The following is a 20,730-nucleotide window of genomic DNA, read 5'->3' on the forward strand; positions in this document are numbered from 1 at the left end:
AGACGGGGGATAGGAAATGGGGGAGTCCCCGACTGTGATGGAGTTGGAGGTCCTCCTGGGAGGCTGCCGGGTGGGGGTGACGGAGCACCTCCCCGCCTCCTGTCCTTTGTTCCCACAGGGGGTGGGGGGCTCCGGCCCTGCCTCGGTCCCATCTCCTCGGCCTCCATCCTAGCCCGCCTCCTGCGGGCCATTCCTCTGCTCTTTCTGCCTTTTTGGGCGGAAGGGAGGGGAGGAATGCTGCCAGGCTGGGAAGAGGGGCTGCGGGCGGATCCTGGAGCAACAGGCCGGCCCCGGAGAAATGGCTTCTCCTCTATGGAGGCTTCGCTGAGCTGATGGTTTTCTCCTCCCCCTTCCCCGCTTGCTGCAGAGAGGGGCGGGGCACTAGGGGTCCTCCTCTGGGTGAGGGTGAGGTCTCTAAGCCAATGGCTGGCCGGCCATCACCCTTGGGCTGCGCCCCAAAAAGCTCTCTATTCCACCGGGCCGAGCCCCTCCTTTGAATGGGTGTGGGCAAGGTGAGTGATCGGGCCTAGCCTACCATTTTGTCCCCAGGTGTGCTGAGTTGATTATTAATATACCTACCTTTTCATCGAACACTTGCTGCAAAGCATTTTCATGCATTACCTTATATTATTTGACTACCTTATTTGATCCTTAAACCTATCAGATTTTAAGATGGAGGAACAGAGGCTCGGTGAAAATTCAGCTCCCAGTCACTTATGTATGTGACTCATCCATAAGCCACAGCCAGGGAATGGCAGAGCACATTTTGAACCCACGTCTTCCTTGACTCCAAGGCCCAGTCCCCTAACCGCTAAGCCATTTTGCCTTCTGTTATGGCTTAATAATTCATCACCACTCTTTTCCCCGCCCCCGCCCCCATCCCCATCAGCTTCTTAGTGCCTTGACTCTTGGTTCAGCAGCAGCAATCACAGCTGTTAACCAGTTAAAAAGATTGGAAACAGGCTTGCTTCCAGGATATAGGCAGGGCACCTGGGAAAAAATGCAGTAGGAAAGCTGGCCCTGCCAGACCTGGCGTTGTTCTGCCTCGGAACGGGTGGCTTTACCTGAAGCTCCGGTTGGATTGGGCTTTGAATTATCTGGAGAATGGAGGCAAAAAACTAAAGAGATGGCTTGATACAATAGTCTCCTTCTCTGTTCCTCACTGTTGGGTAGAGCCACAGACTTAACCCGAGTGCCTGCCAGATCCAGTGCTGGGACCATGGAGGAGGCTGAGGCTAGAGGGGGCCCTGCTTCGCAGCAAGAGTCAGGTGCAGCCTAGCTTTGGCCGCAGGGGTGGCGGGTGTTGAGAGGGTCTGGGTGACCTGCAGCTATTGCTGGGGGTGAGGGGCTCTGCTGTCACTGACCAGGAAGGGCTGCCTGCTTTCCCTTTTAGGTTTACATCATTCAGGTCACCGATGGCAACCATGAGTGGACAGTCAAGCACCGCTACAGCGACTTCCATGACCTCCATGAAAAGGTAATGAGAGCTAGAGGACCTGTGTCTCAGAGCTTGGGGACTTTAGGCCAAGTTCCCATTGTGCCACAGATTCGTTTTAGGGCAAAACAGATTCCATGCCTATAGTGTTCTTTAATAAGCAAGTTTACTAATTTAATTGCCAAAACAGCTGGTGGCTCCTGGGAGTTCAACCTTAGCATAAGGCAGTGTGTGAGGAGCATATTTGAACTTTAGTTTTAAGGTAGCCAGTCCTAGCTTGGATGTGAGATGCCGGGACAGTTTCTTGGGGGAGGGAATAGGTTTTAACTTGCTTGACCTGACTATAGCTATTCCATAACCTGTACTTTTAAAACTGGCTGTGACTCCATGTCTTTCTTTGCTTTTGGGAAGAGATGCCTTTCTCTGGGTCATCTGTAGTCTGAGGATTTTAAAGACAGGCCACCACCCTGGTTGTTTTCATTCTTGTTTGGAGAAATGGTGATTTTAAAGGTCTGGAGGTCTCCTTTTCTAAATGTCTCCAAATGGAGCTTCCTGTTTGGGATTATGCTGGCATTTCTCATATTCACAAGCTTGATGAGGCCAAGCCCAGGTGCCCTGCTTTGATCACTAATCATGGTACAGCTGTCACGAGGGGCTGTGGAAGTCAAGACAAGCATCTGCCTTCAGGCTGCTAGCCTTGATCTTGCAAAGACCAGAACCTCTTGGTCTGTGGTTGACATGCTTATGTTTTTTTACAGCTTGTTGCAGAAAAGAAGATTGATAAAAATCTGCTTCCACCCAAAAAGATAATTGGGAAAAACTCAAGAAGCTTGGTGGAAAAGAGGGAGAAGGATTTGGAGGTCTACCTCCAGACACTCCTGGCCACCTTCCCCGGCGTGGCCCCCAGAGTGCTGGCTCACTTCTTGCATTTTCAGTTCTATGTAAGTTCCTCTCAGGTTTTCTCTTTCCCCTGCAAGCCCACAACCACCTGAGCTCAAGGCAGCACACCTCAGCTTTGAAGAAAGGTGGGCTGGAGTTTGATCCTGAGGTTAGAAGATGGAGGACCAGCACCCTGGTGGGGATGGGGTGTGGGTAGAGCATGTACATGGACAGACTTACCTTACATTAGACAGACTATGACTACAGAGAGACTTTCCTGCACCACAGGCCCTTTGGTTAGCAAAAGTGGGTGTTTAAGCCAGGTTTCCATCCAAATGGATTGGGGGTAGATTAGAAACAGCTAACACCTGGCATAGACCATAGTGTTGAGTTGTTGGCTCACAGTCAAGACTCATTAAGGGATAGTTTGTGCTGGTAGCATTGCCGTCTGGAGGCATTGTCAGGTACGGTGTGAGTGAGGGTAGGTGGCTTCCTCTGTATGTTGGGGAGCAGCTCTGCACCCCCTTCTGTGTGGAGGAACAGCTTTCATGGCCACTGGTGACAAGATGAGCTTTAAGGAGGGAAGTTTGGCAGTGAAACCAAAACATTAAAAGCACTAACAATTCCACTTTTTATTTTTTATTGATTTGAGAGGGAGGGAGAGAGAGCGAGAGAAACACCCATCTGTTGCTGCACTTATTTATGCATTGCATTGGTTGATTCTTGTATGTGCCCTGACTGGGGATTGAACCCAAAACCTTGATGTATCAAGACACCATTCTAACCAACTGAGCTACTGACCAGAGCACAATTCCACTTTTTAGAATTTATTCTAAGGAAAAAAATTAGGAAACTTTGGAAAGGACTTAGGGACAAAGGTAGTTCCAGGATTATAGCAAGATACTGAAAACAAAAGTCCCACAGGAGGTGATTTTTTTTTTTTAAATCAAGAGTACAACCAGATAATTGGATATTCTACTAGAAAAATGATGGTGTGGCTATGGATTTATTGACATAGGAAAATAAGTGTATTACTGTAGGAAAAGAGCAGGCTATAAAACAGTGTGTAGAGTATGGTCCCATTTTATTAAAAAAGAGTTTTGTGAATATATTTGTCTAGGAAAACTCTAGAAGTTATACACCAAAATAATAATATTAGTTATCTCTGGGTGATAGGTTTTTGAAGAATTTACATTTAATTGTTTTCCATTTTTGTGCTAAAGATAGGAAAGAATCCTTTCCCTTTTCAGGCTCACCTTTTAAGAAGGGACTTGAGCTGTTGTCTTAAAAGCCCAAACATGTTTAAAAAACAATTTTTCCTGAAGTATTTTCAGAGTAAGAATGCTGAACCTTTCTTGAGTGCTAGATTGAGCCTGGACATTCGGTCATAGCACTAGTGTTGGGCCAATAAGCTTGAAGGGGCCATGTGGGAAAGGAAGGCAGTTACAGATGGGAGATGCATTTATGCTTGAATTTTGTTTAGCATAGACCAGCAATGTATGTGGTTAGCAGTTTCCTCGTGTAGATATCTTTTTACATTTTCTTATGTGAGAAAAAGTTCATGGCTCTTTCAGACAAACTTTACTGGTTAGTATTTTAAGAAATACTGCACTTTGTGGAAGCTTTGATGAGCTAGTGAAGGATAGGACTTGTTAGCAGCCCTTTGGAAGTGTGATTCATTGCTTAAGACCTGGGTCTTTGAGGAGGTAGTCTCTCTGGCTGCCCAGGTTTTCTCACCTCTGAGCACGGAAAGGCCTTCAATACTCTTCGGAGATGTGTTTGCCTGAGATGGGCTGGGTTCGGCCCACATGTGTGGTTCTGGTTTGATTTGTGCTCTACTGCTTGGAGTAGTATGGACATATTTAAAATTACTGTTATCTGACAGGCCCCTGGGTTATAATTCCAAGGTATTAAAAGATATATAATTGACCATTCAATTACATAAGGGTTTCTCAACCTTGTGACATTTAGGGCTGGATAATTGTTGTGGGGGCTGTTTGTGCATCTTTTAGCAGCACCTCTGGCCTCTACCCACTCGCTGCTAGTAGACCTCTCCTGCTCACTTAATCACAGCTAAAAAGTGTCTGCAGACTTTGCCAGATATCCCCCTGAGGGGCAAAATTGCACCTAATCTAGAACCACTGGATTCAATCTTCAAATGAGTTTGAACAAAGAGGGCCTAAAGATTTGTCAGCCTTTTCTACCGTCTGGGAGCTCTTAGAGAATGTTTCTCTCAACCTCTGTCCCATCTGTGTCCTCTCTGAAATTGTTCCCAGCATGCTCCACCTCGGGGGACTGACATTGAACAGGGTGGGCCCAGGGAGCCCTATTTGACTGAGGTGTGGATTTTTTTTTTAATTGAGATATAATTCACATACCAAAAAAATGCACTCTTTAAGTGTACAGTTCCTGATTTTTAGTATACTCACAAAGTTGTGCATCTATCACCGCTACTAATTCTAGAACATTCATCACCCCAAAATGGAGTTCTGTACCCATCAGCAAAGTCATTTCCCATCCTGCCCTGCCCTAGCCATTGCTACTTCTGTCTCCGTGGTTTCACATGGCCTTTGTGACGGGCTTCTTTCACTTGGCGTAATGTTTCCAGATTGTAGCGTAAGGTCCTTTCATATTGTAGCAGAAATCAGTACTTTGGTATTTTCATGGGCTGAATAGTCTATTGTTTGGCTATATCACATTTTGTTTATGCATCAGTTGATAAACATTTGGATGTTTCCATTTTTGGACTATTATGAATGCTGCTGCTATGAACATTCATATAGAAAGTTGTGTGTGGACATGTTTTGTTTCTGTTGAGTATGTAGTGAAAGTGGAATTATTGGGTCATATGATAACTGTTCAACTTTTTGAGCAGCTGCCTAATTTTTTTCCAGAGCAGCTGCACCATTTGACATTCTCACCAGCAGTGTATATGTTCTTATCTCCCCACATCTTGCCAACACTTGTTACTGTCCATTTTTTTTATAGCGGTATCTCATTATGGTTTTGATTTGTTTCCCTAATGACTAATGATGTTGAGCCTCTTTTCATATGCTTATTGGTCATTTGCATATCATTGGAGAAAATACTCAAAACTCTTGCACTTCTAAAAATTAGGTTGTCTTTTTGTTGTTGTTGAGCTGTAGTTTTTTTGAATATTTTGGATATTAGACCCTTATTAGAAATGTGATATGCAGATATTTTCTTCCATTGTATGGATTGTCTTCATTTTCTTGTTAGTGTACTTTGAAACACAAGTTTTAGATCAGTGGTTCTCAACCTTCTGGCCCTTTAAATACAGTTCCTCATGTTGTGACTCAACCATAAAATTATTTTCGTTGCTACTTCATAACTGTAATGTTGCTACTGTTAAGAATCATAATGTAAATATCTGATATGCAGGATGGTCTTAGGCGACCCCTGTGAAAGGGTCGTTCGACCGCCAAAGGGGTTGCGACCCACAGGTTGAGAACCGCTGTTTTAGATTATAGTGAAGTTCATTTTTTTTTCTTTATTAGTGTCAACATCTTGCCTAATCCAAGTTACAAAGATTTACAACTATGCTTTCTTCTATAAATTTTATAATTTTTGCTCTTATGTTTAGGTCTTCGATCCATTTTGTGTTGTACATGGTGTGAGGTAGGAGTCCAACTTCTTTCTTTTGCAGCATGGATTTTAATGGCAAGGAAGAGAGCACTGCTTCTTTCCCACCAACTCTGACATGGGGCATCTGGAGGTTGGTGCAGCCCTGAGTTGCAGTGAGAGGGCACTGGGCCTATTGCTGTGCTGGCTCTCTTCAGATAGCTGTGCCCCCATACCTGGACCTTTAATGACAGACCTCATCCCAGGACCCTAGAGCAGAGGTTTTCAAATTCAATGACGTGGAATCCCCCAGTAGAATTCCAGCACCCCATTTTGGGGTAGGTTGTGTAACTGTGGACTTGAGAGGTAGGCAGAGCCAAGTTTATCTCAGCCCAGCTGCTTCCAACTCAGGCATCTAACCTCTCTGTGTCCCAGTTCCTCTTGTGTGAGCTGGAGAGTGGTGGCCCTGGTTCTTGAGGATTGTAGGGGATGATGCAGTGAAGGTAAAGAGCCTGAAAGAGCAATGGCCCCTGGCCGGGCACACCAGGTGCCAGCCAATACCAGCCGTCCTGGTAAGGAAAGGCCCTCAGTTGTCTTCAAAGGTGGCATTTATATCATTTTCTTATTTTAAAGCCAGTTGGTTAGAACAGAGACACTTTATATATATATATATATATATATATATATATATATATATATATATTTTTTTTTTATTGATTTCAGAGAGGAAGGGAGAGGGAGAGAGAGATAGAAACATCAATGATGAGAGAGAATCATTGATCGGCTGCCTCCTGCACGCCCCACACTGGGGATCGAGCCCGCAACCGGGCATATGCCCTGACCGGGAATCGAACTGGTAACCTCTTGGTTCCTGGGTCGATGCTCAACCACTGAGCCACACCCGGCTGGGCCAAAGACACTTTTTGAAATTTGAAATCAGGAGCTGTGATGGAACTGTTACCATCTTCACATCAGCCTTAGCATTCCCATCCATCATTTGTTTTAGTTGCAAAGTACTGAGCCTGTACACGATAACAGATTTCTTTGCAACTCACAGTCTTGGAGCTCTGTTCAGTTAAAGTTTAGGCTTGAATTCCTCAATGGGGAATTTTTACTTAGAGTTGAATGGCACGTAGTATAGCTGTTCCTACTATAATGTCTCTTCACAGACATGAAGTGAAAGTTATACAGGGACACACACATGAGCATGTGTGGGTAAACCATACAATGATGTGTAACTGAGCCCCTCATTAATACCCCATTGAGCGTTTTGCTCAAGCATGTGCCAAGCAGAGGCATCAGGCTGCCCTGGGGTTGTGCATTAAGTGCAGGTGTATGTATTGTGGGGTGCAGTGGTCATGGGTCTCCACATACGCAGACACACTCAGTCAGAATGGTAGTTACAGAGCCACAGCCCAACTAGTTTATGGTGTGTTTGTGTGCAGTTCACACTGCTGTCCAAGGCTGCACACCAACACATGATCCTTGCAGGAACCTGATCAATTGGTCTAGAGCAGCGGTCGCCAACCTTTCAGTCCTCATGGACCACCAGTTGGCGACCACTGGTCTAGAATACACTTGGGGGTGGGTGTTATAGTTGTAAGCATAGCTAATAATATTTTTAATTGACATTTTTATTGAGGTAGAAAGAATGTCTTTTTTAAAAAATACATTGCAATTCAGATATTCATGGCACCGTGAAGCACTTCAGGTCCCTTCAGCTCAGGCTGGGTGGGGCACGTGGGGAGTCATCTGTCCCTGAAGATAACCTCCTGGCAGTATCTGCAGAGCTTTGACTGGGGCCCCCCTAGGCCCCACTTACTGCCTGGCCAGAGGGATGCTTGATTCTGCACACCTTTGCTATGCACACAGGCTGCAGTATGGCCAGAATACTCTCTGAGGAGACCAGTGCTGGAGGCATTCTTTGTTGCTCCCTGATTAAGAATCTCCCAAGGTGAAGATCAGCCTGGGAAACTGAAGTAGATAGTGTGGCAGCAGCCTGCACTTCCTGTGCCCCAAAGCATGGGAAGAGAAATGGTTATATAGTTTGCTTTTTAGATTGTCAGAAGTGAAAATGTGCCCTTTGCTTAGCAGGAGCCCTTGGCTCTCAGCTTTCCGTGTTTCTGGTCATTCCAGCCCTGTTTCCCTAGTGGGATTGGCACAGACACCAGCTGCCTGAAGAAATGTAACTTTGAGGGTGGGGTTGTTAGGTACTGATGGAGGGCAGGGAGCCCTTTTCCCCTGGGAGACCTCCTAGGAGCCCCAGAGTGAATCACACAGGGTGCAGGGGCTCAAGCTGTTTAGGACTCTCTCAAGGCTCTTGAGGCAATCCTGACTGCATGGGGGAGGGGGAAGTGCAGATTTGGAGGCAGAGCTTGGTTCTCAAAACTGTTGGTAGGGAAACGGGCCTTTGGATTCAAGCTCTTCCGAATCTTCAGTTCTTCACAGCAGCCAAGGAAAATGTAATTGAGTTTAAGTTGTTGTGAGAGATTAGAGTTGAACTCCAGTGTGAACAGGCATCCTCTCCCCTTTCTGGCGCTCTCCTGCTCGGAGCCTGCTCTGTCCCTCTGGTGGCCCTTTTACATTAGACCCTGCGTCTTGGCTCACTCTGAGCCCAGTAATGCTGGGGCTGTGTTTGCTCATTTTTTTCCTTTTTGGCTTTTTGTCTGTTTGTGTGTGTGTGTGTGTGGGGGGGTGATCTCAAAGTTATTCTCACACAATATATAAACTGAATTTCAAGCAGATTAAAAGAAATAAACATTTTTAAAAGATACCATAAAGTACTAAAAGAAAACATTAGAAAAATATTGGTATAATCTTGGAGTTGGGGAAGAGGACCCGGAAGTCACAAAGGAAAAGAATCACAGGTTAAACAACATACAAATGAAAAACCCTCTGTATGCCAGGAAAACCACTAGGATCAGTGGTAAAAGGCATGCACAGACAGGGAGAAGATATTTGCAGCGTATAAATACCCATTGTGTATAAAAGGTGAGAAAGAGACCAACAAACCAGACAGAAAACAGGAAAGCACTGCCTGTTTCCACTAACCTGGTGCCTTCTGAGTCCTGTAAACATGTGATTTGCACGTCCTGGTGGCAGAGATGTGCCTGTGAGTTATGAAGGCAGTTGTGCAGCCTCCATCTGGACCTGTTTATGAAAAGTCCTGTTGGCTGCCATCCGTCAATTAGTTAAAATCCTTACCTGTAGGATGTGGGACTGAGGGCCTGCGGGCCCTGCCAACCCCACAATGACACCACTAAAGTGCTGAAGCAATCGGTTGTTACAGAGAGGCTTCAAGGCCAAGTGCTTGGGTGTGTGGCTTTGCTAGTTCCTAGCTATATAGAACTGGAAAAGTTTCAGCACCTCCCACCTCTGTTTGCTCATCTGCGAAGCAGGTTTCAAAATAATGTCTCCCCCACGTAGGGCGTTGGGAGGATTAGTGAGCCACCACATGGCAAGTACTCGGGCCATTGCCCAGCGTGAATTTGCACCTCAGAACGTGACTGAAAGCTTGTCCTTGTCATGTCTCCGTCACCTCATTCCAAAAGGAAGTTCTTTCCTGCTGCTTTCTCGTGGCCCTGGGGCCACGTGGTACTGTTACAGGGCCTGACGGGTGAGCTCGCTCTTTCCTAGGACACCTTTGGAATGTGTCAGAGGGTTGGCTCTGGAACTATCTGATCACACAGGGTCATGGGAGCCCTTCTCCAGGGGAAGCAGGGCTTCCTCTCTACCATGCCCTCCTCGGATCTCCCAGGGCCGGTGTTGGGAGCTGCTGGCTTCCTGGCCAGCGCTTGGCATAGCCAAGCTTTGCCAACCTCCTGAGCCTCGTGTTCTCGGACAGTGCCTCTGTGAGTTTGAAGTTGCAGCATTAGCCTGGTTTCTGTTCTGCTTTTGAGGAGACATTTTAAATGTCCATATAACTGGGAATATTTAGTTTCCCCTTCTTAGGCACCTGGATTTGTTATAGGTTTACTCCTTCATTTTGTCTGACTTTCTGGAGAGCTGGTGTTGCAATAGCAGAGGAGGTAGATAGGGAGTGTGCAGGTCCTAATGACTGTGCAAATTCCAGTGACGAGGGGCAGGGGACTTCCTAACTGGGTCTTGTTTTCTCTGCAGGAGATAAATGGCATCACTGCTGCACTGGCTGAGGAGCTCTTTGAAAAAGGTATGTGCCAGGGGTCCCCGAAATAACTGGTGTAACTTACTCAGCACTGTTAGGTGGCCAGGGGCATGAGATGGCACAGAACTCCCATCTCTTGGGCTGTGCCGAGTGAATCCAAGCCAGGGCTCACCTCCCTGGAGTTGCCCAAATCCCTGAATCTGATCCACAGCCAAGCCTGCCCGCCTACCTGCCCTGCTGGCAGCCAACTGTGAGGAGTTGGGGGTCCTTCACCTTGGGGCTCTCAGGTTCTTGTCTTGGGGGTAACCCCAAGCTCAGGATCTAGTTCAAAGCCCTATGGTGGAATTCTGGAAGGTGAGAGCATCGTGCCCTCTTGCATCTGGTTTGTCCTTACCTAAAAGTGATCAGATGGCAAACAGAAGCTGAGTGTGGGTCATGGACCTGCAGCAGAGCATAGTTACAGTAGCTAACATGTGCGGTGTGCTTCCTGTGGTCCAGCCTGGTGTTCAGCATCTTACTGCCATGCCACCTCCTCTTTCTCCTTTGGGCGTCGGGGCGGGCGGGGGGGGTGCAGATGAGGGCACTGAGGATGAGAGGCTCGGTGATCTGCTTGAGGATACATGGCTGGAAGGAGCAGAGTGAGGACCAAATGCCAGGCTGGCTGGCTCGGAACCCCCGCCTGCTCTCAGGCCCTACACTGTGCTGGCATCTGAGGCTTCACCTAACTGAGATGTCTGTATCTTGGAGGTTGCAGCATAGGTCTGTTGTCCACAATGCTGCCTTGCGTCAGCTTTATCCTGGCTTAGTTTTAACTGAGCCAGGGTTTTAACTGAATCAGGGTTTTAACTGAGCCTCACCTCAGCGAGGCTTCCCAGGCACACCTCCCCATGGCCCTTCCCTCCTTGGTAATCCCATGTTCTGGGTGTGCCCTGTGCCCCATGAGTTCAGGCGGGCAGCTGCTCCTGTGTGCCCAGAATGGTGGTTTTGTCCTGACGTGGTGCAGTGCTATAGCAGGTGCTTGCCAAACGCTTGTTAACTGTTAGCCAGGTGGGCAGACGCCCTGGCCGCTTGACTGGAACAGGGCTGGAGGTGGATGCTCACCCTGGGGTGTGGCTATTGCAGGAGAACAGCTCCTGGGGGCTGGCGAGGTCTTTGCCATCAGGCCCCTGCAGCTCTATGCGGTCACTGAGCAGCTGCAGCTGGGAAAGCCCACGTGTGCCAGTGGCGACGCCAAGACTGACCTTGGGCACATCCTGGACTTCACCTGTCGCCTTAAGTACCTTAAGGTAAGTGCAGCAGCTCAGTTATAGACATGGTGGGCATACAGCCAGCATGGGGCCTAACGGCTCACTGGCTGGCGGTGTGTGTGAAAGAGGCTGGGTGGGCCATCCTGGGAAGGAAGGCCACTTTTGTGTTCTTGGCACTGAGCTTCTGGCTGTGAGCACTAGGGGGCAGTCATGACCCAATGTCCCTTGCTTTAAACCTCAGCTTTAGCCTGCTTTGTTGATGGGGTGCATACCCACCGTGCCTCATTGCCAGGCAGATCTCAAGTTGGGGCAGTTGCTGCAGCACTGCCCGGTGAACATGGATGGGGAGCCATGTGGCAGCATCCCTGACTCAAGCCCTATCTGTGCTGCAGGTTTCTGGCACAGAAGGACCTTTTGGGACCAGCAACATTCAGGAGCAGCTGCTGCCTTTTGATCTGTCAATATTCAAGTCTCTTCATCAGGTGGAGGTAAGGCCCTGGGCCCTGGAGTGCAGGCAGGGCTGAGGCCTGCACAGGGATCATCTTGCTTATGAATAACTGGACCTAATTGTAAGGCACTGTTACTCTGGTGTTTGTTAGTAGGTGGCAGATTTCATCTAGGGGAGTAAGGCCAACCTGAAGGCAGAGAAAGAGGGGCTCTGCTGCTCTTGGCTGGCCTGCATATCTCTGCCCCGGCATGGACAGCATTTGAACAGGATGGAGCACCAGTGCCCACTCCTTTCTGGCCTCCTTGTTCCAGTTGAAGTGCCGAGAAGTCATCCCGAGGCTCAGGCAGAGCTAGTTCAGGTCTTTCCCAAGGCAGGTCAGCAGAGGGCTTTGAGTTCTCTACCTTCTGGCACGCCCATACGTAACTGCATTACTCACTGCTGAACATTTGGGTTCAGGATGCCAGTTTTGTTGCCATTTTTAAAATGAAAGAGGGACTCCGTAACGAATAATACAAAATGTATTAAAGCATCTATTTCTCAAGCATGGCCTTTGTGTGTAGCCCTGTGCCCCATGTTTGATGTACACTCCTTGGTGGATTCTTCCTAATAGCCCTGTAAAGTGGGCACTTTTATTCCCCTTTTATAGTTGAGAAAGCTGAGGCTTAGGGAGGTTAGGAAGTTTGGCCAGGACCACGTGGTTAATGAGGGGAAAGCTGGGATCTCAGTTCAGCTGATCCCAAGAACCTCTGCTACACATTGGACTATTCTGCCTGCAACATTTTGGGCTTATCTCTGACCTGGAGGACGGCTTCCCTTGGTGGGAACTTGTGGGAACTCGACCAGTGTAGGCCAAGTGAGGACAGAGAAGTCAGAGGGGTGTCCTGCCCAGCTTTGCCCACCCACCTCCTCCCGCCCCCTCATAGGACAGCAGACACCGGGGGAGTGGGGCAGGGTGAACAGGAGGGTCCATCGTGTTCACTGTGCTTCAGAGGCCGCTTGCTCTCAGCTCTGATCTCTCTGGCCCACACTTCCTGTCCACCTGCCAAGCCCCAAGCAGCCCCTACACGGAAAATGGAATTCATGGTTCATTGCGAGTCTTACCAGGTTCTTCAGATGCTGTTTAGTCAGCACTAAAAGCTGGGAAAGGAGAGACTTAGGATTTGAATCACCTCTTGCCACTACCCAAGGCTTCTGTTCGATAAGTGATACCGTTCCTGAAACATGGCTGTTCCTTGTTCCAGATAAGCCACTGTGATGCCAAGCACATCCGGGGACTGGTCGCCTCGAAGCCCACCTTAGGCACGATGAGTGTGCGCTTCTCAGCAACCTCGATGAAGGCGAGTACCCCCTGTTTCTTGCCTGGAGATGTCTGCAGGGCAGGGTTCTGCGATGTGGTCCCCCCCACCGAGGGTGGGAGTGCACATCACCACTGTCAGAAACCAGAAGCTGAGCCTTCCTAGGCCTGGGTAGCCATCCACTCATGGGAGACCTTCCAGCACTTAGCAACGCCTGGGATGCTTTAGTCCACATCTTCATCAAAAATCACGCTGTTAAACAAGATATTTTAAGGAACTGGGTCCCCCACCCCCTGCCCTCAAGAAAAAGTCACTGGTGTTTGATGAGCAAATTGTTAAGCAGTGGCAACTGGCAGGACGTTTATAGCTAGATTGGTATAAATGTTTCTCTAAGCTTAAAAAGCCCTGACTTAGCACTCGTTTGTGTCTTGTTCTTAGTGGACTTAAAGGAGACGGGTGAGGCTCTGGATGTTAGGCTCTGATGTTTGTATATGAGCCACAGCAATACTCAAATTGAGAATGTAAGAGGTTTCTTTTCTATTTGCCGTTTTATGAATTGCATCTTAGTAATGTTAAAATTCTCCATAGTGGCAGCTTTTATGACTTAGACTGTCAGATCAAGATTTAGGTTTGGTGAAATTTGAGGCTTACTAAAAGAAGACTTGTGTCAAGAGCAAGGGTGTCAGGCAACCTTGTCTCTCTCCAAAGCACTTCCTGCCGCCTGGCTCACGGGGCTCAAAATGATCCATCAAGAGAGGAGAGGTCTTGTGGGCATGAAACGTCAAAATGAGGAGGCCTGCCTCCCTCCCCTTCAGTGGTGCTGCCCCTGTGCACTGTGCTGCTTTCTCAGCATTGTTGGACTTGAACCCTGTGAAGTACTGGTTAAAAGGGCCTGCTGTCCACAGCGGGGACCACAGTGCCAGCTTGGAAAGCACAGTTGCCTGGAAACACCGTGAATTCTGACCTTTAGCCTCTGAGATTTAAGCCAGAAAAGACATCACCATATATATATATGGCAAAAACTTGAAAAGCATTTGCTCCTGAAGCAGGACCGGAACATATTCCAAATAACTGTATGTTGCTAAGCTTTTCAGTTATTTCACAATCGCTTAAAGACATATGAACCAAAGCCCAAGTTTAATGCAAGTTCACTTCCACCTGCTAAATATGCCCAAGCTCTTCCTGAAATTTTGCAGTGATTGCATTCCCAGTGAGTGTTGCGTGAGGGCCCAAGTGTGCTCAACAGATGTTCTTACACAGGAAGTCCTCGTTCCCGAAGCCTCAGAATTTGATGAGTGGGAGCCAGAAGGCACAGCCCTGGAAGGCCCTGTGACTGCCATCATCCCCACATGGCAAGCACTGACCACACTAGACCTGAGCCACAACAGCATCTCCAAGATCGACGAGTCAGTGGTACGCTCTCAGCAGTGGGCTCTAGGGTTTTCTACCCGAGGTTGGGTATTTAACTGGCTTTTTCTGGAAAGACCACAGAAAACATGGGCTCTGTGCATTGCCTGCAATTTTTAAAATTTGAAAATGGGATTATTTAAAGCAAGTGAGATAGTACTTAGAACCAAATGAGGCATATCAATTATATGCACATTTGATATAAAAACATAGTGATGAAATTTACTCCTAAGGAGTGGAGTGGAAAAATCACTGCACAGATTGCAGATGTGCTTCTGTAAAAGTGACATCCAGACAGCATTTGGGAAATAGTGTGATTCAGGTATTTGTGCTTCTTAGTGGTTGGGATTGGAGAAGAAGATGGACAGACTTCCTTCTCTGGGACCTGCCATTTGTCATTTTCATAAGCCACGTGCTCCATAAAAATGGGGTGTGTGCTCATCACTGGAGTCCCTGTGTGTTCCTGTGCACATGCCACTGGGTGGGCACTGGGAGGTGTTACATCATTGGCCCTGCAGAGGTGGCCAGCCCAGGAGTTCACGGTCAAAAAGAAGAGTCCCTTGCCCTAGTCAGTTTGGCTCAGTAGTTGTAGTGTCATTCTGCGGACTGCAGGGTCCTGGGTTCTATTCCAGTCAAGGGCATGTACATTGATCCCTCTGGGGTGCATGCAGGAGGCAACCAATCGATGTGTCTCTCTCACATCGATGTTTCTGTCTTCCCCCTTCCTTCCACTCTATTTAAAAATCGATGGAAAAAATATCCTCGGTGAGGATTAACGAAGAAAAAAAAAGGAAGAGTTCCAGGATGGCCTTGGCAAGTGTCGTCCCATGCACCAAAAGGTCGATTCCCAGTCAGGGCACACGCCCAGGTTGCAGGTTTGGTCCCTGGTTGAGACAAATTCAGGAGGCAACCAATTGGTGTTTCTCCTTGATGTTTCTCTCTCTCCCTCCCCCTCTCCCTCTTCCTTCCTCTCTCTAGGAAAAAAAATCAATAAAAACATTTTTTAAGTAGTCCCAGGGTGTCTGTCCACCATGTGCTGGGGTGACATAGGGTCCAGGCTCCTAGAGTAACATCAGGTGTTGTCTTTTTTCTCCCCACAAGAAACTGATTCCAAAGCTTGAGTTCCTGGACATGAGTCACAATGGAGTGCTAGTTGTGGACAACCTGCAGGTAATAATGTCTTTGAAGACCGTTGCCACCTATGGGCTTCTTACAAGGTCCCTGAGAGTTCAGAAGGCTGACTCAGCCTTGGGAATTGGGCCATACCCTGGGTTTTCTCTCACAGGCACTGGAAAGGTGTCTGGGTACCCCAGAGGTTTGTAGGGGCAGGAGCTGCTGCTATCCCTTTAGGGTCTCAGCGTTGCACGGAGCGATTGTCCCTGTAGTTCCCCAGAGTTAGAAGCATAAGTACAAATCAAGCGAGGTGAAGATGTTGCACCTCCATCATGAAGGTACAAGCTCGTTTTCAAAGCTCACACCTACCCTGTGGGTTGTGCTGTCTCTGCAGGGAGTGCCACTGGGCTGTGGCATGTGCAGGGAAAAGGGAGTTCCCTTCCAAATGCTGGCCAGAGGGAATGGAGCTGACCTGCAGAGCTGGCTATTTCGGGTTGGGGGCTCATCACACCTTTAGTGTCGGTTCCCTTTCCTTGGAGCCTTGACCTAGACCACTTTCCCCTGTTCTCAATGTCGCCTCAGCACCTGTACAACCTCGTGCACCTGGACCTGTCCTACAACAAGCTGTCCTCCTTGGAAGGGGTTCACACCAAGCTGGGGAACATCAAGACTCTGAACCTGGCTGGCAACCTGCTCGAGAGTCTGAGTGGCCTGCACAAGCTCTACTCCTTGGTCAACCTGGACCTCAGCAACAACAGAATCGAACAGGTGAGCCATGTCCCCTGTTCGGATGTCAGGGTTGTGGGATGGCTGTTTATCACTTTAAAGAAGAATGCTAAGCCTTCTTTCATTAAAAGGCTGTCAAACATGTTGTCATGTTGCCAAAGTGTTAAAAGAAGGGACGAGGGGAATGGAATTCGTGCCTTGCAGATGGAGGAGGTCCGGAGCATAGGCAGCCTCCCGTGCCTGGAGCACGTGGCTCTGCTGAACAACCCCCTGAGCATCATCCCCGACTACCGGACCAAGGTGCTGGCTCAGTTTGGAGAGAGGGCCTCTGAGGTAGGCTGCCAGGGTAGGGACTAGAGTGGGTGGGGGTTGGCTTGATCAAAGAGACAGTCGGACAGCGTCCACATCTTCACAGGCAGAACCACTGCTGATGTCCACTATCTTATTACCCTTCCCTGCTTCAGAAGGACTTCCTCACCCTAAGTGGCCTTTCAGTTCTGGGAAGTCTGCTGCCTCCCTAAGAAAAACCTCCCTCACCCTTCCTGCAACCCCTCCTGTCAGCGGCCAGTGGCCACCATGGTTCCCCAGAGGACTTCCTCACATCGCCTCCAGCAGAGCTGCAGCCCACAGGCATAGCCTGAGTGTAGAGGGACTGTCTTCAGCTTGTTAAAAGCAACATTGATTATTATAGGCAAGGATTAGAAATAAGGTATTTAATATTTTTTATTGATTTGATTTTTTTTTTAGAGAGAGAGACATCGATTTGTTGTTCGCTTATTTATGCACTCATTGGTTGCTCCTCATATATGCCCTGACCTGGGATCAAACCTGCAACCTTGGCATATTGGGACGATGCTCTAACCAACTGAGCCACCTAGCCAAGGCCAGAAATAAGATATTTTTAAAAATCCTGTGTCCTGGATGACTTCTGGCCACGAAGTCTGACTACAGACCCCAAGGGTGCGCCCACCTTTGCCAGTGTAGCCCAGCAGTATCTGCTGCCTGTTGAGTATGTCTGGCCAACAGCCACCCTGCCAACGAAACAGGTCTTTAGCCAGGTTCATCTGTCTCCTTAGCCTCAAGCAGGCCCCTCCCCCATTTCCCCAAATTCCAGGCCAGAAGATACAGGTAGTCTGCATTCTTCTCTCATCCTTCCCCACCCCCCAATCTCTTTTCGGTCCCAAATGCCGCTCACACTGTCACCAAGACAGTGTTCACAAGATGACATCTCTCCTCCTGCCCGCTCCACACTGCCTGCCAGCCCACAACCCCTCCTGCATTTGCAGGCAGGGTGCCTGCTTTCCATGCCTCTGCCCTCCAGTTCCCAGCCCAGAGGCCTTCTCTATGCTCTTTGCTGATGTGAGTTCCACCGTAATTGGGGGCTTAGTTCAAGTCACCACCTTCCCCCGATCCCAGTCATCCAAGAGGCCTCTGCAATGGACCTTATACCCCTGCCTCATCTTTTTGGAAACGGATTCCCAATAACAGACTAGGCCCTGTGGGACCTCCCTGGACCGCTCTAAGGAACTTGCAGGTCACTTCCATGGGTGGTGAGGAACTCACCTCCCAGTGGGCTGAGCCCCCAGGCCTGGCCCCCACATTGCCAGGCTCCTGTCATTCTGCTCTCTGCTTGCCAGCCCCTAGGCTGATCGCCGTTTCTGGATTCTGTAGGTCTGTCTGGACAACTCAGTGACCACAGAGAAAGAGTTGGACACGGTGGAAGTGCTGAAAGCAATTCAGAAAGCCAAGGAGGTCAAGTCCAAACTGGGCCAGCCTGAGAAGAAGGTGGGTGTGTATGGGAGGAGTGGTGGTGAGGAGCAGCCAAGGAAGGAGCTGGCTCCAGTGAACTGGGCTCTGGGCATACTCACAGCCACTGAGTCCTGACGCATGACCTTGGGCAAGTCACACCGTTCATTCTCATCTGCGCGGTGGGGGTGGTGATAGTACCTGCTGTACAGGGTGGTGAGGACTACGTGAGACTGACTTCGCCATCCCCGATGTTTGTGAGAACCTCTGAGTTTCTCCTCCTCATCCCTGGCTTTTCGAGTTCTTTTCTTCCTGATCCTCTTTTTTTCCTGGGCTGACTTGAGCACTCTCCTAGGTTGGCGAGGATTGCCAGCTCTCAGCTGCCCCCTGTGTCAGACCCAGCAGCTCTCCTCCCACCGTGGCTCCCACGTCCGCCTCCCTGCCCCAGCCCATCCTCTCCAACCAAGGTAATCATGTATGTAGCTTTCTGCCTAGCAGAGCCACATGGGCCCTGGCCGGGCTGGGGTTGGGGGGAGGTGCTGGCATCTGCTCCCGGCAGGGTTCAGACACAGGGTGGGTGTGGTGCTGTCTACCAGCCAGCTCCTCTCTGGGTGGCACATGGTGGGGGTGCCTGGCCTGATTTCAGCTCTGTGGTTTGCTCAATGAGGACCACCCCCCACATTGTTCTGACACCCACATCAGCTCCTCTAGGATACCATAGGGTGTCACTACGGCCCTGAGGCTGCTCTTGGAACAGGCTCAGGGCTGCTGGCTCCCCCACAGGCTGTGTGGGCGGATTGGCTCCTTATTAACGGGAAGCCAAGCCTTGTTACTTTCCTGAATCGGCTGCCTTGATCCCTGCATGGGGAACTTGCTTTTATCATCACCTCATCTCTGTGGCTCAGGCCCAAACACTATTTGTGGGGCCAGACAGACTGTCCAGGACCCATGGAAGACCAAGCCTTTTCACCTGCCCACTGTCTTAGCGTTTTCAAAGGGCTTTCACCTCTGAACCCAGGCATCCTCGGAGATGAGTGAGTGAAGCAGGTCCCATGAGAGTGTCTGCTGGCCCGGCCCCCACGGAAGAGGGGAGGGTGTGCCGTCCCGAGTGGAACCGAGGCTCGGGACACACAGGAAGGAACGCCGCCCGCCCACCCGGGCTCCTGGAGATGCAGAACTTGGTGTGAGGTCTTGGGAAAACAGTTTGACCCTATGTTTCAAGAGCCAGAAAAACATTCCCACTCCTTGACCTGGTAACCCCAAGTGGTGGGGAGTTTATCTTGGTGGGATAAGATAATGGGAAGGGGAGATGATGAACTGCTCGCTGCAGCGCTATTTATGCTAGCAAAGCAGGGGATGTGACAGACGTCAGAGGATGAGAGGGAGATTAGGCAGTGGTGCCAAATACTCTGCAGCCATCACGTCAGAGAGGAGGGCTGGGTAGGAAGGAGGGAGAATGCTGAGGGTAAGTCGGCCTGCTGCAGGGCGGTGCACCGGGGTCACAGCTGAGAGAAGCGGAGAGCATTCCTGAGAATGGATGCTGATGTCACGTGCCAGAGCGATGGCCATTTGCTTTTGTAACACTTGACTGAGAAAGTTTTATTTTTTTACATAAAAGGGGCAGGAGGTTGGTATCCCACTGAAGACTTCCCTGACCCCATCTCCTGCTGGGAGCCAGAACCCTCTTTGGGCCTCACAGCACTGTGGAGGACAGGGAGGCAAGTGGTCCTAGGCCAGGGGCTAGGCGGTTCTCAGCCAGCTTTTGTGGAAGTGACGACCGAGTGTGTGAGTGAGTGAGCAAGTGGAGAACAAGCTGGTAGAGAGCAGACCGCAGGCCAGGTGAGTGAGGCATCGCTCCCAGGGCCATAGCTACAGGCAGCCCCCCATTTGATGGCGAAGCCTCTGCACCAGCCAGGCCCAGGCCTCACCCCTCTTCTTCACTGCCCCCCACTCCTGGGGACACACCACCGAGTGGCTCACTGTAGTCTGTTCCCCTTCCCCAGCTGATGGACATTTAGACACTGTCTCCAGACTTGCACCTCTTATAAATAAAACTGCAGTGGATGTCTTTGTGTGCACATCTCTTTCCTTTCTGTGAGAAGCAAAGTCGGGCCCCCATCCAATTGCTCTCCTGATGTCCTTGTCCCGTCCTCTGAGTGGCCCTTTCTGACCACTTGTTTGTACTGACTGTGGTCCAGGAAGGAAGCAGGGAGATTGTCCCAATTCTCACTTCCTTGGCTCCAAACAGGGCTGGGGGGTGGGGGTGGGGGGTGTGACAAGAAAATGTTGCTTTCTTTTCTCGCTAATATGGAGGAATCCACAGATATTTTTGTGTCCAGCCATGAGCTGCTGGGTCTTGCATGGATGGGCATGGATTTCTCCATGTGGGAACAGCTTTGCTCCCAGCCTGATCCTAGAAGTGTGTATATGTGTGAATAAACTGGGCACTCGGAGACCTGCGTGAAGGGGCACTGTCCAGTGGACATCAGGCCTCTGGTCATTTCAGAAGCTGTTAGCCAGCTGGTTGGAGCCACCGAGGATTGTGACCGATAGACGCTAATGTGCGGAAGGCCAGGCGGGGCGGAGCTGAGGGGCTGGAGAGAAGAGGTGAGGAGCAGGCTCCTGGGGTCAGACAGCTGAGTTTGTGTCCCAACTTCCTTGGCTGTGTTCCTTCAAGCAACTTGTAGCCTCTCTGAAGTTCTGTTTTCTCAACTATAAAGTGTGAACAC

At 49.4% G+C, this 20,730-nt stretch overlaps 1 protein-coding gene across 10 annotated transcripts in view; it reads left to right on the forward strand.

The window, feature by feature from the left end:
- Positions 1-295: 295 nt before the first annotated feature.
- The window catches only part of NISCH (nischarin), a 31,632-nt gene continuing 11,197 nt past the window's right edge, over positions 296-20,730 (forward strand). Inside the window, exons 1-14 of one of the 10 annotated variants that reach the window (XM_014457653.2) lie at positions 370-512; positions 1,394-1,477; positions 2,194-2,376; positions 10,016-10,064; positions 11,142-11,305; positions 11,659-11,754; positions 12,956-13,051; positions 14,270-14,422; positions 15,518-15,586; positions 16,112-16,297; positions 16,460-16,588; positions 17,927-18,040; positions 18,357-18,468; positions 19,020-20,079. In XM_014457653.2, the coding sequence (XP_014313139.1) occupies positions 498-512; positions 1,394-1,477; positions 2,194-2,376; positions 10,016-10,064; positions 11,142-11,305; positions 11,659-11,754; positions 12,956-13,051; positions 14,270-14,422; positions 15,518-15,586; positions 16,112-16,297; positions 16,460-16,588; positions 17,927-18,040; positions 18,357-18,468; positions 19,020-19,039 (1,470 nt within the window). In that variant the 5' untranslated portion in view covers positions 370-497 and the 3' untranslated portion in view covers positions 19,040-20,079. Of the gene's footprint in view, positions 513-1,393; positions 1,478-2,193; positions 2,377-10,015; positions 10,065-11,141; positions 11,306-11,658; positions 11,755-12,955; positions 13,052-14,269; positions 14,423-15,517; positions 15,587-16,111; positions 16,298-16,459; positions 16,589-17,926; positions 18,041-18,356; positions 18,469-19,019; positions 20,080-20,730 lie in introns of those variants that run through there. The other 9 variants (XM_023755645.1, XM_006090817.3, XM_023755646.1 and 6 more) reach the window with 9 other exon arrangements.

This window comes from Myotis lucifugus, unplaced genomic scaffold (genome assembly GCF_000147115.1).
Source record: "Myotis lucifugus unplaced genomic scaffold, Myoluc2.0 scaffold_83, whole genome shotgun sequence".
In the NCBI taxonomy this organism is placed as follows: Eukaryota; Metazoa; Chordata; class Mammalia; order Chiroptera; family Vespertilionidae; genus Myotis; species Myotis lucifugus.